At 42.6% G+C, this 20784-nt stretch overlaps 1 protein-coding gene across 2 annotated transcripts in view; it reads left to right on the plus strand.

Annotated features, from left to right (window-relative positions):
- The window catches only part of TAF3 (TATA-box binding protein associated factor 3), a 127613-nt gene that overhangs the window by 77792 nt on the left and 29037 nt on the right, over window positions 1-20784 (plus strand). The window contains exons 1-2 of one of the 2 annotated variants that reach the window (XM_082067268.1): window positions 10440-10503; window positions 18514-20330. In XM_082067268.1, coding sequence (XP_081923394.1) covers window positions 10455-10503; window positions 18514-20330 — 1866 coding nt within the window. In that variant the 5' untranslated portion in view covers window positions 10440-10454. Of the gene's footprint in view, window positions 1-10439; window positions 10504-18513; window positions 20331-20784 lie in introns of those variants that run through there. The other variant, XM_082067267.1, reaches the window with a different exon arrangement.

The raw sequence follows: 20784 nt of genomic DNA on the forward strand, positions 1-20784 counted from the left end.
GTGTAGACAGGGGGAAACAAAATTTAGAATGGAAATTGAGGAGTGATTTCTGCTGAGTCAAAGGTGCCATTCAGGAAAAATAAGTAGATCTCCTGCCCCAGCTGGAGAAAGAATCCTCTGTCCTACTGCAAACTAAGATCTGAATAAGTCTTCTCCTGAAGTTTCTGCATCTGCAGCAAGAGGCTGAATCGGCACCCAAGTGTTCATATCTACCCTTAAGAGAAGATGGACATCCCGTTTCACCAGAAAGGGCTCACAGGTCTAGTAAAATACAAAACCCAAAGTTAGCAACAGTAATAATGTGTGTATACTGCAATATACTGACCGTGAACGTTGTGTTTTCGTCGTGTGCCGTTCTTTGAAGTCAGAGGACTGACCATGTCTGCCGTAGGCTGCCACGTGCTGGAAGGTTTATCTGCTGTAGCTGTGGGATGCTGCAAGGAGGAGCAGGCACGTTCTCATCTCTGGCTGGTTGTTTCTCCCGTTTTCCTTGGAGTTGGTCAAACAATTGATTCCTGCACGTGGGTCACAACAACCCCAAGCAACACTACAGGCTCGGGGAAGAGCGGCTGGAAAGCTGCCTGGTGGAGAAAGACCTGGGGTGTTGCTCAACAGCAGCTGAATATGAGCCAGCGTGTGCCCAGGTGGCCAAAAAAGCGACCAGCATCCTGGCTTGTATCAGGAAGAGTGTGGCCAGCAGGAGCAGGGCCGTGACCGTCCCCCTGTGCTGGGCACTGGGGAGGCCAAACCTCGAATCCTGGGGTCAGTTTTGGGCCCCTCATGACAAGAAAGCCCTTGAGGTGCTGGAACGAGTTGAGAGAAGGGAACGGAGCTGGTGAGGTGTCTGGAGCACAAGTGTGATGGGAGCGGCTGAGGGACCTGGGGGGTTCAGCTGGAGAACAGGAGCTGAGGGGAGACCTTCTGATCTCTGAACTGTCTGAAAGGAGCTTGGAGCCAGGGGGAGTCGGGCTCTGCTCCCAAGGAACAAGCGACAGGACCAGAGGAAATGGCCTCAAGTTGTGTCAGGGAAGATTCAGATTGGATATTAGGAAAAATTTCTTCCCAGAAAGGGTTGTCAGGCATTGGAACAGGCTGCCCAAGGCAGTGGTGGAGTCACCATCGCTGGAAGGGTTTAAAAGACACGTAGGTGATGTTCTTAGAGACATGTTTTAGAGGCGGACTCAGCAGTGTTGGCTTGATGGTTGGACTCGATGTTCTTAAAGGACTTTTCCAACCAAAATGATTCTATTCTATGATTAGGCCAAAAGTTGTTTCTTTCAGAAAGGAGGGAGAGGAGAATTTGGTGTTTCCCTCAGCTCCCTGAGTGGAGCTGCCCTGTGGCTGCTCGATGCTGTAGGACAATGTCAGAGCACAGTTGTGCTTGAAGCAAGGGTAATCCGTAATTGTAATTGTCGGTGTTTGACAGCATCAGTACCCTGTGTCCCAAGCTGCTGATCATTGCAAGCGACTTCACACACATAATATTAGAACCCAGAAAAACCCAAGAGATTGGAAGATAATTCATCTTGGCTGCAATGCGCTAGACAGATATATTCTTGTGGTTTGCAATGGTGACACTGGATTCACCATTGTAAGCAAGACAATCTGTACATTAGTGACCAAACTGCGATTCTTCAGCTATTCCTTGTTTCTACTATAACATATGAATAATATAGCAGAATCTGCAAAAGTTATATATCTAAAAGTTAGATATCTAAGTCTCTTTTGAAAGCAGTGCATGCTTCATGAGAATATGAGGTGTAATTACTTTTCAATGACTGCTGAGATAACGTCACATCTGAACAACTTCTTATCTAAGAGTATCCTCAGGCATTTTTTATTTTTCTGGAGGTGCACAAGAAATGAAGCCACAGCATTCGCCGTGACAGATGTGAGGTGGAAGAACTCAGGACTGCAGAGACTCTCCCTAAGCAAGTGCTCAAGGACCAGAGCTTGCAGGATATAACATCATATGATGGAGAAACCAAACTAGCAAACAGTTGCTCCCCAATCCCATTTTGTCTTGTTCCACAGTTGCTTTAACCATGTGTCCACATCCTGATTTGTCCCATCTTCTTCATTTTGTCCCTGAAATACTTATTTAGTGTATCTTTATCTCCTCTCCTTCTTCTCAGTACTTCTTACAGTCCAGTGTTTCCTGGGCTTCCTAAATGTTTTGTCCTTTTCGCTTTGCTTCAGTTGTGCCTTTGGCCACCAGTCTCCTTAATGAAAATATCCCAAGTGACACAAAAAGCAAATGTGTTCTTGCCTCTTCTGGTTTTTATGTTTTAGCAGAAGAGAAAGCTTAGAGTGAGGGACAGGAAAAAGAAAAAATGTAATGTTTTTGGAAGGGGGAGGCAGCGAAGATCAAACCAAAGGAGGAAAATACAAGGATGGGAGAAAAAAAGAGAATCAGAACAAAAAGAAGAAACAAAGAAATGTGAAAGAAAATCTTCCTTGTTGTTCATGTCCATGAATTATGCATGCAACAGCGTGGTTGAAGGCTTTACAAACATAATGCAGGTCCTTGCCCCGTGAATTTACAATTTGAACTGGGAGGTGGGAGAAATGAATGCAGAAGACCTCCCACATTTCAATTTATTTCTCTGTAACGCATCCCAGAGCATATTTCATTTTGGGGAGAGGAGGTAACGACAGATTGTTGTTGCTAATAGGATTTGGGTCAAACTGCTGCTCACTATTTGGCACGTAACTAAATTAATAGGGGGGTGTTCTTAAAAATCACATGCCACGGCAGGAAGATAATCCCCTCCCCACCCAATTTCAAGTCTCGTTCATCAGCAAAGGTGTTTGGCTGAGCGGACTCGGCAGCAATTTATCCATTAAAACCCAACCTTCCCAACCACTGGCTTTAATCTTAGCTTGGATGGAGCTCCCTTGCCACAGCTGAGCACGCTTTGTTCTGCCCGAATCCTGAGAATACCAACAGTTTGTGCTCCCTCCCATAGGTAAATCTCCCCTCCGCCCCCCAAAAACTCATCAAGACAGAGGTGGTCAAGATCTGACTATATGGAGACCATGTGGAAGCTTTATTTGCATTAGCCAAGAGCTGGAAGACCATGAAGCAACATAAGTTAAAAAATGCCAAACTACCCCTGGCTAAGGGGTGGTTATATCTGTCTACCAGAATGGCACTTAAAATTACAAAGAAAATACGTCTAAACAATAGCTTATATAAGACATTACGTTATATCTGCTGGAACTGGAAGGTTGATGGTCTTTTGAAAATGAAGATTGTAGATTTTGACGGTGATTTTAAGAACACGGGTTCAGCAAGTGTGGCAAGAGAGGGATGGTCAGATATATAGTTATAGATTAATTTTGCATCGTCTGTAAATACTTTGGCTGTGTTTGATATCTGAAGGAAATTTTGTCTCCCAAGATGAAGTTGTCTTTAGTTTGTGGCTTCTTAGGGGGGGGTCTTTGTAGAGCATCTTCTGGTGTCCCTGGTGAAGTACCAGTCACAGGTCCATGAAACAGGAAGATTACATGGGAATGCAACAACTCTCAAATTAAGGATATATTTTTTTTTAATGTCTGAGTGGAAAGTTAATGTTACGTAAAACTGCCTACTGAAGCCAATTCCTTTGCTAAATTTGTTTTCATAGGGTTTTTTTCATTTCTCCTGTGTGTCCAAGAAAAATATTACTTAGCTAAAAGACATTAATTCAGTTTAAATCAGGGTATCAAGCCCTCTGAGTGTAGTACTGATGTGTGTGCACAAGTTTCTTGTTTCATTTAAGCCTGCTGGTTACTGACTCTTTGTTTCCCCTCTGTCCTTGCTTTCCCTATATTCAGGATGCTAATCTCATAAACTAATGGCCGAATACCATTTTTTAACTAATTCAGATGGAAAAGCAATATCCTGCAAAATTTCTGTAATCAAGCATGTATACAATCCAGTTTGTATGTATACAATCCATCTTGTGCAGAAACTCAATCGAAATAGATCCTTAACTTCTAATTAAGCCTAATTAGTTGGGGGTTTGTGTGTGTTTTGGCTGTTGATTTTTTTTTAAGAAAAATATACTTGATACAAACCCACTTCTCATTTTCCTTTACAATCAGCACATCATTTTCATTTTGTTGAAGGACACAAGTCGCATCCCTTAGATCTCCAGCTTGGGCAAGCTTTGCAAAACCGCTCGTGCATCTTTTGCATGGTCTAAACTTGATAGAATAATTACTCAAATAATGGTCAGTAATGGAATACATGGGGTTATCTTCTGGCTAATCCTCAGGTAATGGAGTTGGTGCATCTCTGATTTTTCTCCTGGCAGTTCCCCGTAAACAGGAGACTGGGACAAAAGTGATTATGGGAAGTAGAGGGAGTCACTGGAGGCAAGCAAGGAAAAGGGAGGCCTTATCTTAAGCAATTAATCAAGAAAACTCCTATTGTGGGACAATTATTCAAAGCTAATTCTAAAATAGCTTTGGAGCCTGAGGTCCTGGAGGTTTTTTGTTTGTGTTTTTTGTTTTAAGAGTTTTGCCAAGGTCGCTGGGAGCGCTGGGGCAGACCGTGCATTGCAAGGAGGCTGCTGGGTGCTCAGGAGTGAGGTGGGTGGAAGGTTCAACCTCACACAACATTGGCTTGTGAGAGCTGTAATTTTCTATTTAAAAAACAGGTTGGGATGTTTCTAAAAAGAGACAATAATTTGAAACTTGCTGAACGTTTCCACAAAAGCATCCTCTGTTATTTTGCATCCATTGCATGCAATACCAAGAGGAGTATATCACAAATCATTTCACCTTCGTGCCCACCTCTCCTGCATAATGAAATATAACAAGGGAAAGTGTAGAGTCTTGCATCTGGGTAGGAATTGGGGAATGACCTATTAGAGGGCAGCATAGGGGAAAGGGACCTGGGACTCCTGGTGGACAGCAGGATGACCATGAGCCAGCACTGGGCCCTTGTGGCCAAGAAGGCAAGTGGTACCTGGGGTGGATCAGAAGGGGGGTGGTCAGTAGGTCAGAGAGGTTCTCCTGCCCCTCTACTCTGCCCTGGTGAGACCACACCTGGAATATTGTGTCCAGTTGTGGCCCCTCAGTTGCAGCAGGACAGGGAACTGCTGGAGAGAGTCCAGCACAGGGCAACAAAGATGCTGAAGCGAGTGGAGCATCTCCCGTGTGAGGAAAGGCTGAGGGAGCTGGGGCTCTTTAGCCTGGAGGAGACTAAGAGGTGACCTTATTAATGTTTATAAATATGTAAAGGATGAGTGTCAGGAGGATGGAGCCAGGCTCTTCTTGGTGACAACCAATGGTATGACAAGGGGTAATGGGCTCAAACTGGAACACAAAAGGTTCCACTTAAATTTGAGAAGAAACTTCTTCTCAGTGAGGGTGACAGACACTGGAACAGGCTGCCCAGGGGGGTTATGGAGTCTCTTTCTCTGCAGACATTCAAACCCGCCTGGACACCTTCCTGTGTAACCTCATCTGGGTGTTCCTGCTCCAGCAGGGGAATTGGACTGGATGAGCTTTTGAGGTCCCTTCCAATCCCTGACATTCTGTGATTCTATGATTCTGTGACTCTTGATATCTCTGAATCTCTTTTCTATTTTTTTTCTCTAGTATTTTACACTGCTTTTTGGTTAGCTTAATTATCGTACAAAGGCTTACAGTGACTGCAGAAGCATAGGATTGGTTTTGGCTTTGCAAAAGAGCACAAGGTCTTTCCAGTTGTCCCCCAAAAACCTCTTATACAGTGACAGCATCTAAGAGACTCCTTTGCTCTGATTTCAGCCTCTGAGCTCCTTTGGAAGTGAGATTTATTTGAAGATGTTGCCGTGATCCATGAGGTCCTCCGGGAAGAAGCAATAGATTTTTGCAGCTGTCCCTGAAAAATTATAAGGTCGCAGGAAATAAAAAGCAGAGATTTTAAATTGGATGCGGTTGAAATTTTCCTACGGCCTCCCTGCACTGGGCTCCTTGCTGGAGCGGGAAGCTGCCCACAGAATTATTACTCAGCACCCTCACCCCCTGCTCTCGTAGCACTTGTTTTCTTTCTTTTTCCAGTGGTGCTGACAGCAGCATTTTGAACCCGCCTGTCCAATCTGGTTTCAAATGGCTGAGAAGTACAGCTCTCTAGATTGTGTCACCCTGCCCTGATTGAGTTTGCTCTCTGCCTATGGGCACCTTTTGCAGAGCAGGGTTAGAGGCAGAGCAAGGGACACACATGTGCTCCCACCCAGAATAAAGCAGAGAGGCTGAAAGACAAAGACGGTCACTAATTGGATTTGTAGCTGTAAGAAAAAAAGCTCCTAAAGTAAACATTTTCCTCTCCTTAAGTCTTCCCTCGACTTCTTTCGTGAAGACCGCTTAAAAGTATCTGTTTCGGGGGTGAACCCTTCCCAGCAAATTTAATTTTGAGGCTTGTCAAGCTTTATTAAAGCCTTATCATCAGTGATTTCCTTCTCTGCTAGATCAAAAAGATTGTATTTGTTATGGGATTCCTATTGTATCTCAGAATTTTCCCCAGCAAATGTGGGTTTTCACGTATGTACCAAGACACACTGCTACCAGTTCAGGGTACTGAAGTCCCAGGGTCGCATTGTCAGCACATATTCGTGAAAACTTTGGATGCTGTTCAGAGCCATAAGCTGGAATTGCATTTGTATTTCTGACTTAGCAACTGTTTGAATAAACACATTACTCTGAATGGCAAAAGCATTCCTAATTGCCGCTGCTGTCTTTAGAGAAATGAGCTGATACACCCATTCCCAACAGCTGGAATATCTGGTAAATACTTCTGGGTATGGTGTGCATACATATATTGAAAGAGAGGGTAAACACTTGCCTTTCTTTTTTTACTTTGAAGATATAGTAACTCTGTTTGCATTAGTGGGAGTTTCCAGTCAATGGCAGGGCTGGTTTATATTTATTTTATTATTATTATTAAATTTCAGTGACTTATGTTCATCTATGCCACTATAGATACCGCAGATCAGGGGTTTGCTTAACAGTGTAGACAGAGTTTTTCCAGTTTATTCTAGAGCATAGTATCTGGTTGATATTTTTGTACATCTCAATTCTTATATCAAAAATAAACTCCTCCCTCCCCCAGTCTTTCTCATTTTTATAAAATGTTTTTTCTACTGCTGAGAAAATACTTAATTTCCCTTTCTTATCCGATGAAGACAATCAAATGGATAGGAGAGTCTCTAAATACATGCCCCATGGTTTGTTGTTTTATTTTTATAGTGCCCAGAAGTAACCAAAGCGCTTTGAAAAATACAGATATGGTTCTTGCCCTGAGCAGCTTGTCATTTGGTTTCGAACGTGCCCTTGCAATTGCAAGTAACGCGCAATAGGAAAAGGAGTGGAAAGGCAATTAATGGCCAAATGAGTTGTTAAACTAAAAAGTTATTTGAAGGTGATATAAACACTCACAGCCTTTTTACGATGGAAAAGTTGCATCTTTGTCCTGCACAGCAAGAGTGATGATGGTCTAAAGTTGTGTTGAGCCAAAGATTCCTTCTGGTAATGCTTTTTTTGCAGAAGCTCTGTCATGTGAGCAAGTATTATATATAACAGATTAATACCCAAAATAGCCCAGGTTTACTTCTGATGGAGTAAAGCAAGTCACAGGTAATTGTGGCTGATTTTGTGGCAGAGATGTTCTCTCTCCACCTGGATTTTTGCCACACCTGACGCAGAGGTGTCCATGGTTATCACCTGAGCTTTGAGATGAGATAATTATTTGAAAGGACACCTCTGTTTTCATATTCCCATTTCTGCTGTGCTACCACTTACACGTCAAACATCGTCCCGGCATCGGTCGATATTGTCACCCTCTCCCCACCTATCTGTTCTACCTTTGCCACAAAACCAATAACAAGTCGGGTCACTAATGATCACAGGGCTGGAGGGCATGTGAGCTATTTATAGCAGCAATATAAATAGAAATACGCTTATTAATATGACCTGAAATACCTCGTCGTGCCATCACATCTGCCTCTGACTTGTTGTCTCTGAGACTCCAGAGGGTGAGAAATGTGACTTAAATTCTAGCACCTGTGTCCCAAACTGTGATTCTGCTGTCATGGGCACCTTACACAGAAATCAAAGCTTTTGAGATTTAACTTTTGGGAAGAAAGGGTGAGGTCTGAGGTAACAAGGTAAAAGAAATATGTGATGTCTATTGGACAATGATGCCTTACCCTTTTTGGGGTCCTTCAGCTCAGTTGCAAAATAAGATCTTAAATAATCACTGTATTTTCTCACTTTGTACATGAATGCATATGTAGGTTGCAAATCTGTGAAGCACTGAAACATATTCTGCAATACCAGCTAAAAATTATTACTATAGCAGAAGTACAGGTGGTAAAATGTAATAAATACCTAGTTTGTTCCTCCTCTAGGAGGTATAAATATTTGCTTCTTAAAATATTTGTACAAGTCTGGGGTTTTTAGCACATGATTTTATTGAAGGTAGAACAGTATATTTTCTTACACAAGACCATAATATATAAAAAGAAAGGCACCGTAAAATCCTTCCGAATGTTTATATAGGTTCAGTGTTTTTGTTTTTAGTAAGATTTGTGATACCTGAAAAGCTGGTTTGGGAAGCTCTGCCAGGAAGATCAGATACAGAGGTGCAAAGTGAAAAGTCTGACCATCTGCTTTCTTTTTATCAAGAAAAATACATATGAAGCCCTTGCATTACATCTGAGAATTGTTAGATACAGATAATACGATGTGGATTTTGAGTCTTTAGATCGTAAAATCGATCTTTGCGAGAGGAGCACTGTCAAATCTGAGTTGTAACAGAAATTCTCATCCACAAATACTCCTGGGAAGATTATTAAAATACCACAGGTACTGACATCAGCTACAAAGATCTACTTCTGCATATTTCTTTAAAGGGGAAAAAAAAGCCCACCTTAATACACAGTATTACCATAGCTTGGCCCTATTATACTATTGTAATCATAGCTGAAGCAAGAACGGTGATTAACGATGGCAATTTATTGTATCTGACGAGGGGAGAAAATAGGAGATGTTGTCGTTATCATAAATCATATCATAAATAACCAAAGAGAAGCACTCGGAAAGCTGGTGTGGTGTCAGCAGCGAGCCCTTTCAGGCACGTTAGCCCAGGATGTAGCCATAGAAACCCCAAAGTCATATTGTTATCTTGGTCTTGCTGCAGTTATGTGATACAACAGTATTAACATATAGATTAGGCCATTTATAATACTAGGTGTCATTTCAGGTTGGCTTGCTTATATAGCACTTTAGTTTTTTATTGTGCCGAATGTGAGGGAAACGCTGCATTTTTACAGGTCGGTATAAAGCCATTTATAACGTATCAGCTTCACCCCTCTGTCAGTCTTGCTAATGTACTCTGTTATTGATTGGTTGTACTCTATGAATTGTCATTGCCTAATTACCTTGTCTTTGCTAATAATTTCATTTTTTAGAAGTCAAAATGTTCCTTTAAAGAGAAAACCTCTATAGCTTCCCATGTACTTCGGGGCAAGTTCCAAATTCTGCCAAGGATCGTACACCCCAAGAGTAAAATGTAGAGTGAAAACCATGCAGATTAATCCAAGTTTTGGCGTTTTTTATGGCAGTTTTCTGCCCCTGATCAAAACAGATCAAACGGTGGCGGTTTTTGTGTCGTTCTGTGTTCTGCAGATTTCAGGGGAGAGACTCAGTCACAGGTAATTCAGAACAACACCGAAGAGGCTGAGCCGAGGCTGCCCTGGTGATGGGGAACTGGCCGGTTCTCACCCACCTTCTCGCTCCATCACTTCCTAAAGGTGTTTCTGTGGTTGGTTTTACTCTCCATCCAAAGCCTGAATAACATCTCCAGACACATCAGCATAACATTGCCATGCACGTGCATTTATTCGTCTGCGTACGTGTGATCTACAAAAAACTGTTGAGCCGCTATTAAAAAATCAAACTCCCCCTCTTTGTATTTAGACAGAAACACGTTTTTGCTTCCTATTTGCAGCACAAATGCAGGACTGATATTTTGTTGGGTCAGAGAGAGATTGTAGCTGATAACAATCTGCCAACGCTGTTTTTCTGTCTGCAGCAGGAAGCTGGGTGTGTCATTTGAAGAATCCTGGGTAGTGTGGCGTCATAAACATTGCATATTCTAAAAAAGTATTATAATGAGGACCACAACTAGTGTCTAAAAGTGTTATTCTCATTGCATGCAGTATCCTAAAGCCGCACTGGAAAACAAAGCTGCACATTTATCTGATACCTGAAGAGGGATGCTCTGTGCCTCCAGCCTTTCCCACACCCTTAGGCTTGTGTGATCCTGAGGTGGGATTTTTACTGCGCCAACTGGACAGAAAAATACTTTATATTTTTTTTTAATTTTATTTTCACAGAATCACAGAATCGACTGGGTTGGAAAAGACCTCAGAGATCATCAAGTCCAACCCTTGGTCCAACTCCAGTCCATTGACTAGATCATGGCACTAAGTGCCATGTCCAATCTCAGTTTAAAAACCTCCAGGGACGGTGAGTCCAGCACCTCCCTGGGCAGCCATTCCAATGCCTGACCACTCTCTCTGCAAAGACTTGCTTTCCAATATCCAGCCTAAATTTCCCCTGGCAGAGTTTAAGCCCATGCCCCCTTGTCCTATTGCTGACTGCCTGGGAGAAGAGACCAATCCCCGCCTGGCTAGAACTTCCCTTTGGGTAGTTCTAGAGAGTGCTGAGCTCACCTCTAAGCCTCCTCTTCTCCAGACTAAACAAGCCCAGCTCCCTCAGCCTCCCCATAGGTCTTGTATTCAAGTCCCTTCACCAGTCTTGTTGCTCTTCTCTGGACCTGCTCCAGCACTTCAATCTCTTTCCTGAACTGAGAGGCCCAGAACTGAACACAGTACTCCAGGTCTGGCCTCCCCAATGCAGAGTACAGGGGAAGGATCACTGCCCTTGTCCTGCTGACCACGTTCTTTTTGATACAGGACAGGATACTGTTGGCCTTCTTGGCCACCTGGGCACACTGTTGGCTCATGTTGAGCTTCCTGTCAATTAGTACCCACTCGCAGATACATTTCCATATGAGTTAGCCTGTTAAGACACTTCACTGTAGAGAAAGGGCAAGATGATGATGAAGAAGGGAGGTGCAAGACTTTAGTCTGGCTTGTTCTAGCCCAAAAATTTGAGTAGCATCATGACAGACCTGGCTGGTGATTTGGTTTCAAACTAACAGATAATCTCTCTTATTTTAGCTTCAATTAGTTCCCCATTCTTCTGCACAAATGCTCAAACCCAGACAAATAAAGGATGGGACTGTTTCTTTTTAAAGCAACGCTGTGATGTAGAACTGCAGCTTCAGTCATTGTGGTTTCTTTCTGGCAAACAACCTATGTCTTATTCCCATGCTTGTGTTGAAAAGTTAATCTCCAGTGATTTAATACCAAGAATTGCCTAATCAAGAGTGTGAATTAGTTGTTCATCAGGGTGGAGAGATAACCGAACTGGTCTGAAAATTTGTGAGTCCTCATCCACATTATTGCCATCATCTGTGTTTCAAGGCAGATGGATCTATTTTGTCCATTAGGGATGGAAGGGGCTTTTGTTGACCACTTGTAGCTTCTCAGACAGGTTAAGAACTATGTTTTGGAGTGATTGATAAATGTATACACCAGGTCTCTCAGTCCCATTGAACACCTCCAAATTCAACCCTGGCTAATACTGGTTGTCGAAGGCACCACCCAGCCATTTGGGCCAGAATTTTCCAGCATAACTAACAAATTTGGATGCTTAGCTTCAGGCATCTTTAACATCCTCTCCAATGTTTCAGTTATGTGTGCAAAATCACTATCCATACCCAAAAGCTTTTTTTCTTCTTTAATTTTTGTTTAACGTATTTGTGGTTTCGACATTTTAGAACATACCGAGAAGGGGCTGGAATGAACTCGCTGGCAATGTCAGTGGAAAAATTTGAGACCCGTGGAAGATGAGCTTCCTTGATGGTGCTTTCTTACCAGCTCTCTTCCCGTAGAAAGTGTCAATTGGAAAATGTCAGGGTTGGGTAATAGGCTGGTTGATCTCCTTTATACAGTAAAAGAGAAATCTGTTGGTGTATCACCTGTTTGCTTAACAAGTCGCATCAGTGATCAGTTGCGTTTATATGGCAGAGAAGTTGTATATATAATAATACATATAACATATATATGCACGCACATATATCTATATAAAATCTGGCATTTTAAGCTCAAAATATATTGCAAGTGTCCTAGTGTGTTCATTTTGCATTGGGGTATCAGGATATTGGCCTGTAAGGTATCAGGATTGAATTTTGTTGCTCTTCCATTAATTTCCTTTATGGACTACAAGCACACTTTCTGTTTGTTTTGGGAAAAAGCCATTGTTATTACAAGTTAAAGAGATAAAACCTATCATGGCATAAGAAGAAATCTTTTCACTTTTAACAGAAGTCAAAAGTCCCTACTTATTAGGGTATTTTAAGGATGTTAAGCTCTTGACTTAGTGACTTAAAATTTCCCAAAAGATATCTTTAGCTTAATCTCATGCCTTATCTAGACAATAGGAAAATTATTCTGGAAGTCTGCAGGAAAATATTGTTGGTTTGAGGTGGTTTTTTTTCACTAAAAAGTTTCATATGCTGTGGAATGCTCACTTAATTTCTTGTATTTGAGAGGCTGAACTGGCTTGTGTATAAAACCTTCAGCAAATGCTTGCAAAGGAGGATGGATTGAAGGTTTCAGTGCAGGCACTGCCATGGTAGTTCTTTTCATGAGTGCTAATTTTCCTTAGAAACCCTGACACATTCAACTTCCAGACTTAGGTACTTGTTACCACACAGTGCAGAGGAGCCCGGAGACCTGATGTGAACACAACTGTGTGTGAAAATGATGGGTGATGTACCGATAGATCCATATTTGGCCACTTTGCACTCGGTCAGGAGAGAAAATGTTCAAGTTCTGTTTAAAAAAGAAGAAGGTTATGGAAGAAATGTAATTGTTGAAAACAGGCAGGTATCAGTTGCATGGAAACATCTGCTCATTCAGAACTGTATCCGTAATGAGTTTGCTTTGAAAGCTGATATTGTTTATCTGACATACTAAATATCAAATACCAAATGCCAAAATCTTGCATTATTATAATAACAAGAGTTGGCTTCTGCAGGAACTGTTACCTGCCAGGGCTTCATGCAATTTCTACATCACCCATTGCCTTGGAGGTAAGAGGCTGCTGTTCCTAACATATTATACTTTCTTCAGCAAGTGGGGTCCATTTTCATGTCAGCGTGTTTGACTCTCCATCATCTTGTCCCTAAGAAATACTGGTTTATTCTTAGATCTCCAGCTCTTAGCCACTTGGTTTTATCCTGATACTGCCCTGTGACATAGGGAAATACTAATCCAGTTGCCAGAAGAGTGGTTGGAACTTCACTTACAATTAAATACCAGCCAACAGCAAGTTTTTTGAAGCGTCAAGAGCTGAACAGAGATCTTGTCTGTCCCACTCAGTGCCATGTTCCTTAGGACATCATCTAGGGAATGGCAGGAGGATGTGCCAGGGGTTTAGGTGGGACATTAGGGAAAGGTTCTTCACCCAGAGGGTGCTGGACACTGGAACAGGCTCCCCAGGGAGCTGTCATGGCCCCAGGCCTGACAGTGTTCAAGAAGAGACTGGACAACGTCCTCAGGCACACGGTGTGACCTGTGGGGTTGTCCTGTGCAGGGACAGGAGTTGGACTCGATGATCCTTGTGGGTCCTCTACAACTCAGGACATTCCATGATTCTATGATCCAGCTGGAAGTACTTTTGCTGCTGTCTCTGAAACTACCAAGTAAAAAGTCTGGTCATTACCAAGATGATGACAATTTAATTTGATATATGTATTTATATATATATTTTTTTTTTTTTTTTTTTAAATAGGTTTTCTTGCTTGTAGAATTCCTGTACATAGGTGCCTTTCTCTTGAACCAGAAGACTTTTTCATCTGTTTTTTTCCTGCCTTCACTTTCACCCGACCTGTCATTGACAGGGCAATGTGTGCAGCCTCCTCTAATGAGGCAGCCGGGAGAGCCTGATAGCGCGGTACGGGTGATTGCACTGCAGGTCCTGCAATAAGGGCAGGATTTCTGTCCCTTTGTACCCCTCTGTCAGTTTTACGGACAAACAGTCTCTCGATCATGGTGAACTTGGAAGTTCATTACTGAAGTGTTGAGTATTGCTGTCCTGAAACTGAGCCGTGGCCAAATTAAGAAGGTATATATTCAATAAGCCTTCTTGGACTCCCTGCTGTGCTACAGAAACATGATGTACAAAGAAAGAAGTTTTGTGCTTCTTTAGTGTTTTGTTTTGGGTTTTTTTTTTGTTAAAAAGATGCAGGACTTTCAGTTCCTTGCCTGAACTGTTCAGCTTAAGAAATTTTCCATTATTTGAAGTGGTGACAGAGCTCTGCAGCTTGCGTTTGGGATTCTAATGCTTTCTGTCCAGAGATCCCAAGGAGCTATGTATTTATCGCATTCAGCTTTCACAGCGCCCCTGTGAGATGAAATTATCATCGCTTGTCAGATGGGAAGACAACAAGATGTGACCTGCCCAAGATCACTCTGCAGACCTGTGTCAGGAGAGGAACGGGCTCCTTCCTCTCTTAGCTTCAAAATCAATTCATGAAAGCAAAGAACTTGCCTTGTTACGTAGACACAGGCGGCGTCACACATCCTGATGTGCTCCAGTAAGAAATGCTGTCTGAACACACAGTTTTCTCCAAATTAGCAGCTGTCAGTTTGTTTTATTTCAGCGTTGGATAAATTCACCAGGCTGAGCCCATCCCTCCTGTAACCTGTGCATCAACTGAACCCAGGCTCTGCGCATGGGTCCAGCTGACATAATAAACAATTACTCTGTATAGCTTTAGTAATGTGAACATTAATATTGATCCAGCACTGACTTCTCTAACAACCCCCCCCCCCCAAAAAAAAAATATATTTGTTATCTTGAGAAACCTCCCAAACAGCTCTAGTCTCCTTTCATTACAGGAGAGAGTTATTAGGGCAGATGGCTGAGGTGATATCCATTTGACCTATAGATGCTAACTCAAGAGTAGGATCATTAATAAGGTGGCTGGAGATAGGGAGAGATGGCAGTAAAGAGAGTTTAAGAGCAATCCTGTGCACAGACAATTGCACGTCAAGAAGTGCCGGGTCGCGAATCAGATGGACAGAGGTGAAAAAGCGGCTGCGTGGTTTTAAATGCTCATCGCTGAGTCAAGCAGATGACGCTTAAAAGCTGATGTTTTCCCCATATTTAGTTCCTGCTCCTGTGAATCCTTCTGGAGGAAAAAGAACCTGCGGCTCTTGAACATAAGACAGAGATTTCACTTTTCTAATTAACCCCCCCACCCCCCAAAAAAACCCCAACACAACAAACCTGCATTATTGTTTTGTGCCATGGCCACAGCTGCAGTGGCTCAGGTTTGAAAGCCGCTGCCTGGCAGAAAACCAGCGCTCGCTGAGGATCAGACCGTGGCCTCGTTCCAAGAGAAATTTGGGTTTCATTTGACCACGATAGGATTCCAGATTGTCATCTGAGCATGTCTGAAAAGTGGTGAATGTGTGTCAGTAGTTAAGTGCTCGTGAACTTCCTTAGTCCCCGGATTGTTCAGGACTGACCCAGGCAATTTTTTCCAGATGTTTTGGGGAATCCAAGTCCATATAAAAGGGATGGTAAATGCTGCTGCTTCCTTACTAAGTTGTCTTTGTGGCTTGCAGGAATGTGCATGAAAGCTGGAGCCAAGACACCCCAATTTCTAGTCTCACCTCTACAAACTGCACTTTAACCTCTTCTGCCCTTCGCTGGCACCTCCACACGAGATCACAGAAACTTTGTGGGCCTGGTGCAAACTTTACTTGCCCTTATTAAAAAAAAATAAGTATAACTTTTTTTTTATTGTACAAAACTCCAGTCCCTGTTCTCCAAACCTCCCCTGAAATTGTTTTTTCACCTTTGATCCAGCAGCTGCTGGTTTTCTGCAGTCCTGAGTAGGTAAAACATGAGAAGCACCTTGGGATGGGAAGGAGTTACAAAAATATGGACTATTGCAGTGCCCTTCCGTGAGACACAGTACAACACAGTGGCTGTTTAAGCAGACACCGGGCAGAAACCTTTAGCAAATAAATGTTCTGATTTTTCTACTAAATGTAATTTTTTTACTATTCATTGCAGTAGTTTCTCTTCGACCTTATTAACTCCTTTTATCCCCACGTTTTTTAGATTAAAATGGTTTATGTTGCTATTCCTAAAGTCTGCACCATCAAACCCTGTCTTTCATAATGTTTGCATTTGGCTACACTTTTCATCTTGTAGCCGAGGCAGAAGACTTCTCCAAATCCTGATTTTAAAGTAATGTGTTTGTTTTAAATTTTAGCACTCTCTACAATTCTAAACGAAAACAAACTAGGTTGAATGGGGTTGGGAGGGAATTGCTCAGTAGCAACCGGTGCTGCGTGACATCTGATGAATATCAATTCTTCATCCCCAAAACCGCTTTGAGCCGATGAAGGAGCTGATTCCCACAACAGCTTAAACAGAGATTGGAGTTATTTCCACAATCTGGAAGCAGATTTTTCCCCACTCCCATAGCAGGTGCAGGCTCGGTCTGCAGTGATTTCTCAGTTATACCCGAACTTTGCAGTTTAATAAATCTAATGTCAGTGCCCAGCCAGGCAAAACCGAACTCCCTAACATTTCTGTTTTTCACGGAAGGCTAAGACTTTATCCTCGGGCAAAGTCTCCTCTCTGGGCTGGCTGCTGTAAATCCTCTGGGCCCTGGCAAAAGCCAGAGTTGCTAGCTCATTTTACTTAATTTGTGATGCTGGCAAGATTTGTGCTGCAGCCCAGGGCTCTTGACTCAACCCTCCTAAATCAGAGCGTTGACATTACAGCAGAGAAACACCAGCACAGGAAACCTGAAAATAAATGCCTCAAAAAAGAGATTTTTCAGAAAGATGCTGCCTTGCAAAGCTTTAAATGGTGTTAGGGTAACGTTGTAAGTTTCTCGGTGTTTACTTCTTTAAAACCACCTGCTCATTAAGAAGTTGGTTTTTATCTGCTGTCATAATAAATGGTTTTTGCTACGTATTTCATGCGAGAATGTTACAGCACTTGATATCTTTCTGCAGAAACCCTGCTAGACAAAATGTCATATGTTTTGCAGGTGGGTAAACAGAGACATGGGTTGAAGTGAAATGAGGTTGTCTACACAGGAACGTCAACCAGCATAGGTGTAATGACGTAATTACAGCAAATATAAATGTGTCAGGTTAATGCCGGTGTGCTCGTTCTTATTCCAGACTAAGAATCCTTTTTCCTGCTTGGATAATTCCATTTTGAAAGTGAGGAAGTGTATCCGAGAGGATAAAGTGCTTGGCTGTGGTTGGGGAGATCAGAGGTTCTCTTCTCAAACCTGCTGTGGATTTGCTGGGAGATCTCAAGTGAATTTTCTCCTTTCTCTGCACCATAATGTCCCATGTGTAGGACTGAAGATGGCATTATATGTAGGGGCAAAAAAATAATTGCTATTAAACAAAAAAACAGAGCAAGCACAGAGGTGGTGTCCACAGTGTCTTGAAACAGTTGGTGCCTGATGTCCACACTGTGTATGTTTTGGGGTTTATTTTATTTCCAAAAGCTGGTTTTTTTAGGTCTCATAGCCTGAATGGCCACTTGGGACTCGAGCACTTTAGGTGCATTCCTCTGGCAACGTTAATTTGACTTTGCTTTCGCTGCAGCAGGAAGGCAGCACACGGGCTCCAGGGTTGCTCCGTGGTGCAAAGAAAACAACCACGAGCGGGGATGGCAAGGAGATGCATTTCAAAGGCGTGTTTCTGATCCAAACCAACGCGCACACACGCAATGCTGGGGTGTTCCCATATCATCGGAACAGATAATGTCCGTGTGCAGCGAGCGCTTAAGATGGTATCAGAGGCAGAACCTGGCAGGTTGAGTGGGGCTTAGTCCTCTGCTTTAACCTTCAGACTGTGCTGCTGCAGGAAAAACAAACCAGGTTTAGGAAGACATTTTTACTAGTAATTAATCCGCGGTCAAAATTGTGTGATATATAAGCAGGACAGATCATTCGAGTGAATTTTACTTTCAAGTCTGCTTTGCATTCTGCTTCGTTACAGGAAAAATGCTTCAAGGTTCGTGTTATTGTAATCCCACCAGCTTCAGTAAGAAATAATCAGGATGTTTTTTAGGTAGAACTGACACCTTGGACCTTCTCCACAAGGTCTACCCTCAGATCCTTTGCTCATGTGTTTGATGTTACACTGCGATGAGGGCACCTGGTGGTTGTGGTGGTGGCCGATGCAAGACAGAGGGGATACAAGACTTTCCTTCCCAGTAGAGGAGTAAGAAGCTGTTAGGTGGCCACTTACCTCTGATGGGCTGAGATACATGTGAACATTTGCTCTGCTGCCTGTTTGTTTCTGTAAAACACATTTAAATCGTCCTAATGCTTTTTTAAAATGTTCTTTGTTGCAGAAGAGGAAGAGGAACAGGTGCCTACCGATGGAGGTACATCTGCAGAGGCCATGCAGGTGCCACTGGAAGAAGAGGGAGATATGGAAGAGGACGAGGCAATTAATGATGAGAACTACTTGAGCAAGAGACCATTAGAAAGTCCTGATGCTGAGGAATTTCCACCTGTGAAACGGCTAAAACCGTCCGTTTCCAAAGGGGACACCTTGGACGGAGCTTTGGAACCACGTGAGCCTCTTAGCTCAATAAATACTCAAAAAGTACCACCCATGCTTTCTCCAGTTCATGTTCAGGACAGTACAGACGTACCCCCTCCGTCACCAGAACCACCAATGTTGGCTCCCATTGCAAAATCGCAAATGCCAACCCCCAAAACTTTAGAGGCAAAGCCGTTTGTACCCAAAACAAAGTCCAAAACAAGTTCTCCAGGACAGAAGACAAAATCACCTAAAACTACACCCTCCCCAGTGGTAACTGGAAGCCCCATACGTTCACCCAAACCTGGTTCCAAAGAAAAAAAGTCACCGGGTCGCGCCAAGAGCCCAAAAAGTCCGAAAAGTCCAAAGGTTCCTGCTCACGTTCCCCAACCACCTGTCAAGCCTGAAACACCAAGTAGAACCCCTCTGGCTGCATTAAGTGACAAGATAGGAAAGGAAAACATTCAAGTAAAACAAGGACAGACGCCACCTGAACCTGCTGCCAAGCCAAATATTGAAAACCAGACTAAGAAAGCACCAGTAATGGACAAGACCATTGATGATTCAATCGATGCTGTGATTGCTCGTGCGTGTGCAGAACGAGAACCGGATCCCTTTGAGTTTTCCTCTGGTTCTGAATCAGAAGGGGAAATTTTTACCAGTCCTAAAAGACTTTCTGTTTCAGAGGCTACGACTCCTAAACCTTCTGTTTCTGCCAATAATGCAAATAAGGCAGGAGCGACTCCAATACCTCCCTCAGGTGGGACTTCAAGTTCAGACATTTCATGGACAATGGATGACTCAATTGATGAGGTCATTCGAAAGGCAAACATGGGGACACCTTCTAATCCACCTGCCAACTTCACTTACTTCTCCTCTCCTTCCGCTTCGCCGCCAACTCCAGAACCTCTTATCAAAGTCTATGAGGAGAAAACCAAGTTGGCTTCATCAGCAGAAGTGAAAAAGAAGTTGAAAAAGGAGCTGAAGACAAAAATGAAGAAGAAAGAAAAACAAAAGGAAAAAGATAAAGAGAAAAAACAGGAGAAAAATAAGGAGAAGGAAAAGAGCAAGGAGAAGGATAAAGACAAGGAAGGAAACAAGGAAGCGAAATTTCAGTGGAAGGAGCTACTCAAAGATGAGGATCTTGATCCTTATAAATTCAAGCTAAAGGACTTTGAGGACGCTGACACAAAAGTAAAGTTGAAAGATGGCAATACCAAAAAAGAGAAAGAAAAACATAAAGATAAAAAGAAAGAGAAAGAGAAAGGCAAAAAAGACAAGGATAAGAAAGACAAAGAGAAACTTAAAGATAAGGGTAAGGAAGATAAGATAAAGGCTCCATCAGCACCTCTTGTGTTACCTCCCAAGGAAATGTCTTTGCCCTTTGTCAGCACACCAACTGCCATGAGGCTTCCCAGCATGTTACCTTCCTTGTCTCCAATGCTTCCGGAAAAACTGTTTGAGGACAAAGAGAAACCGAAAGAGAAGAAGAAAGACAAAAAAGAGAAGAAGAAAAAGAAAGAAAGGGAGAAGGACAAAGAAAAGGAAAAGAAGGAGAAGGAAAAGGAGAGGAAAGAAAGAGAAAAGAAAGAGAAAGAAAAGGAGAAACACAAACATGAAAAGGTAAGCTGTTTCCATGAGCTGAGATGGCATAGCTGCCCAAAAAAATGCACGTGGATTCCCATATTTGCTGCTAAGCATTGTTTAAGAGCTTTGAGGAGATGCGTGATTCCAGGTTTGGTATTTTTTAAACATAACAGCTCCATGGAAGATGTCCCCAAAGAGATCCAGGGACTGTCCGCCTCTTTGGAAGATAAAACAGTGGAAGTTCAGTTTTGTGAATTTGAAATGTGATATTGCCTTGCTGGTTTTCCTCCATTTACTTTGAAAAGTTGGGGCTTGGGCTCAACAACAGCACACACACAAATGTATGTAGCATTGCAATGCACAGATTTTGTTCTGTAGGTTTCCCTTAGTCAGAAGCAGCAACCATACACCTTTACTTTAAATTTAGTTTCTAAAAGTCTGCGTTTCAAAGCTTGTACAAGTCTGTAAATTACAAGGCGGAAAGAAATGA

This window comes from Streptopelia decaocto (assembly GCF_964273445.1).
Source record: "Streptopelia decaocto genome assembly, chromosome: 1".
NCBI classification, from domain to species: domain Eukaryota; kingdom Metazoa; phylum Chordata; class Aves; order Columbiformes; family Columbidae; genus Streptopelia; species Streptopelia decaocto.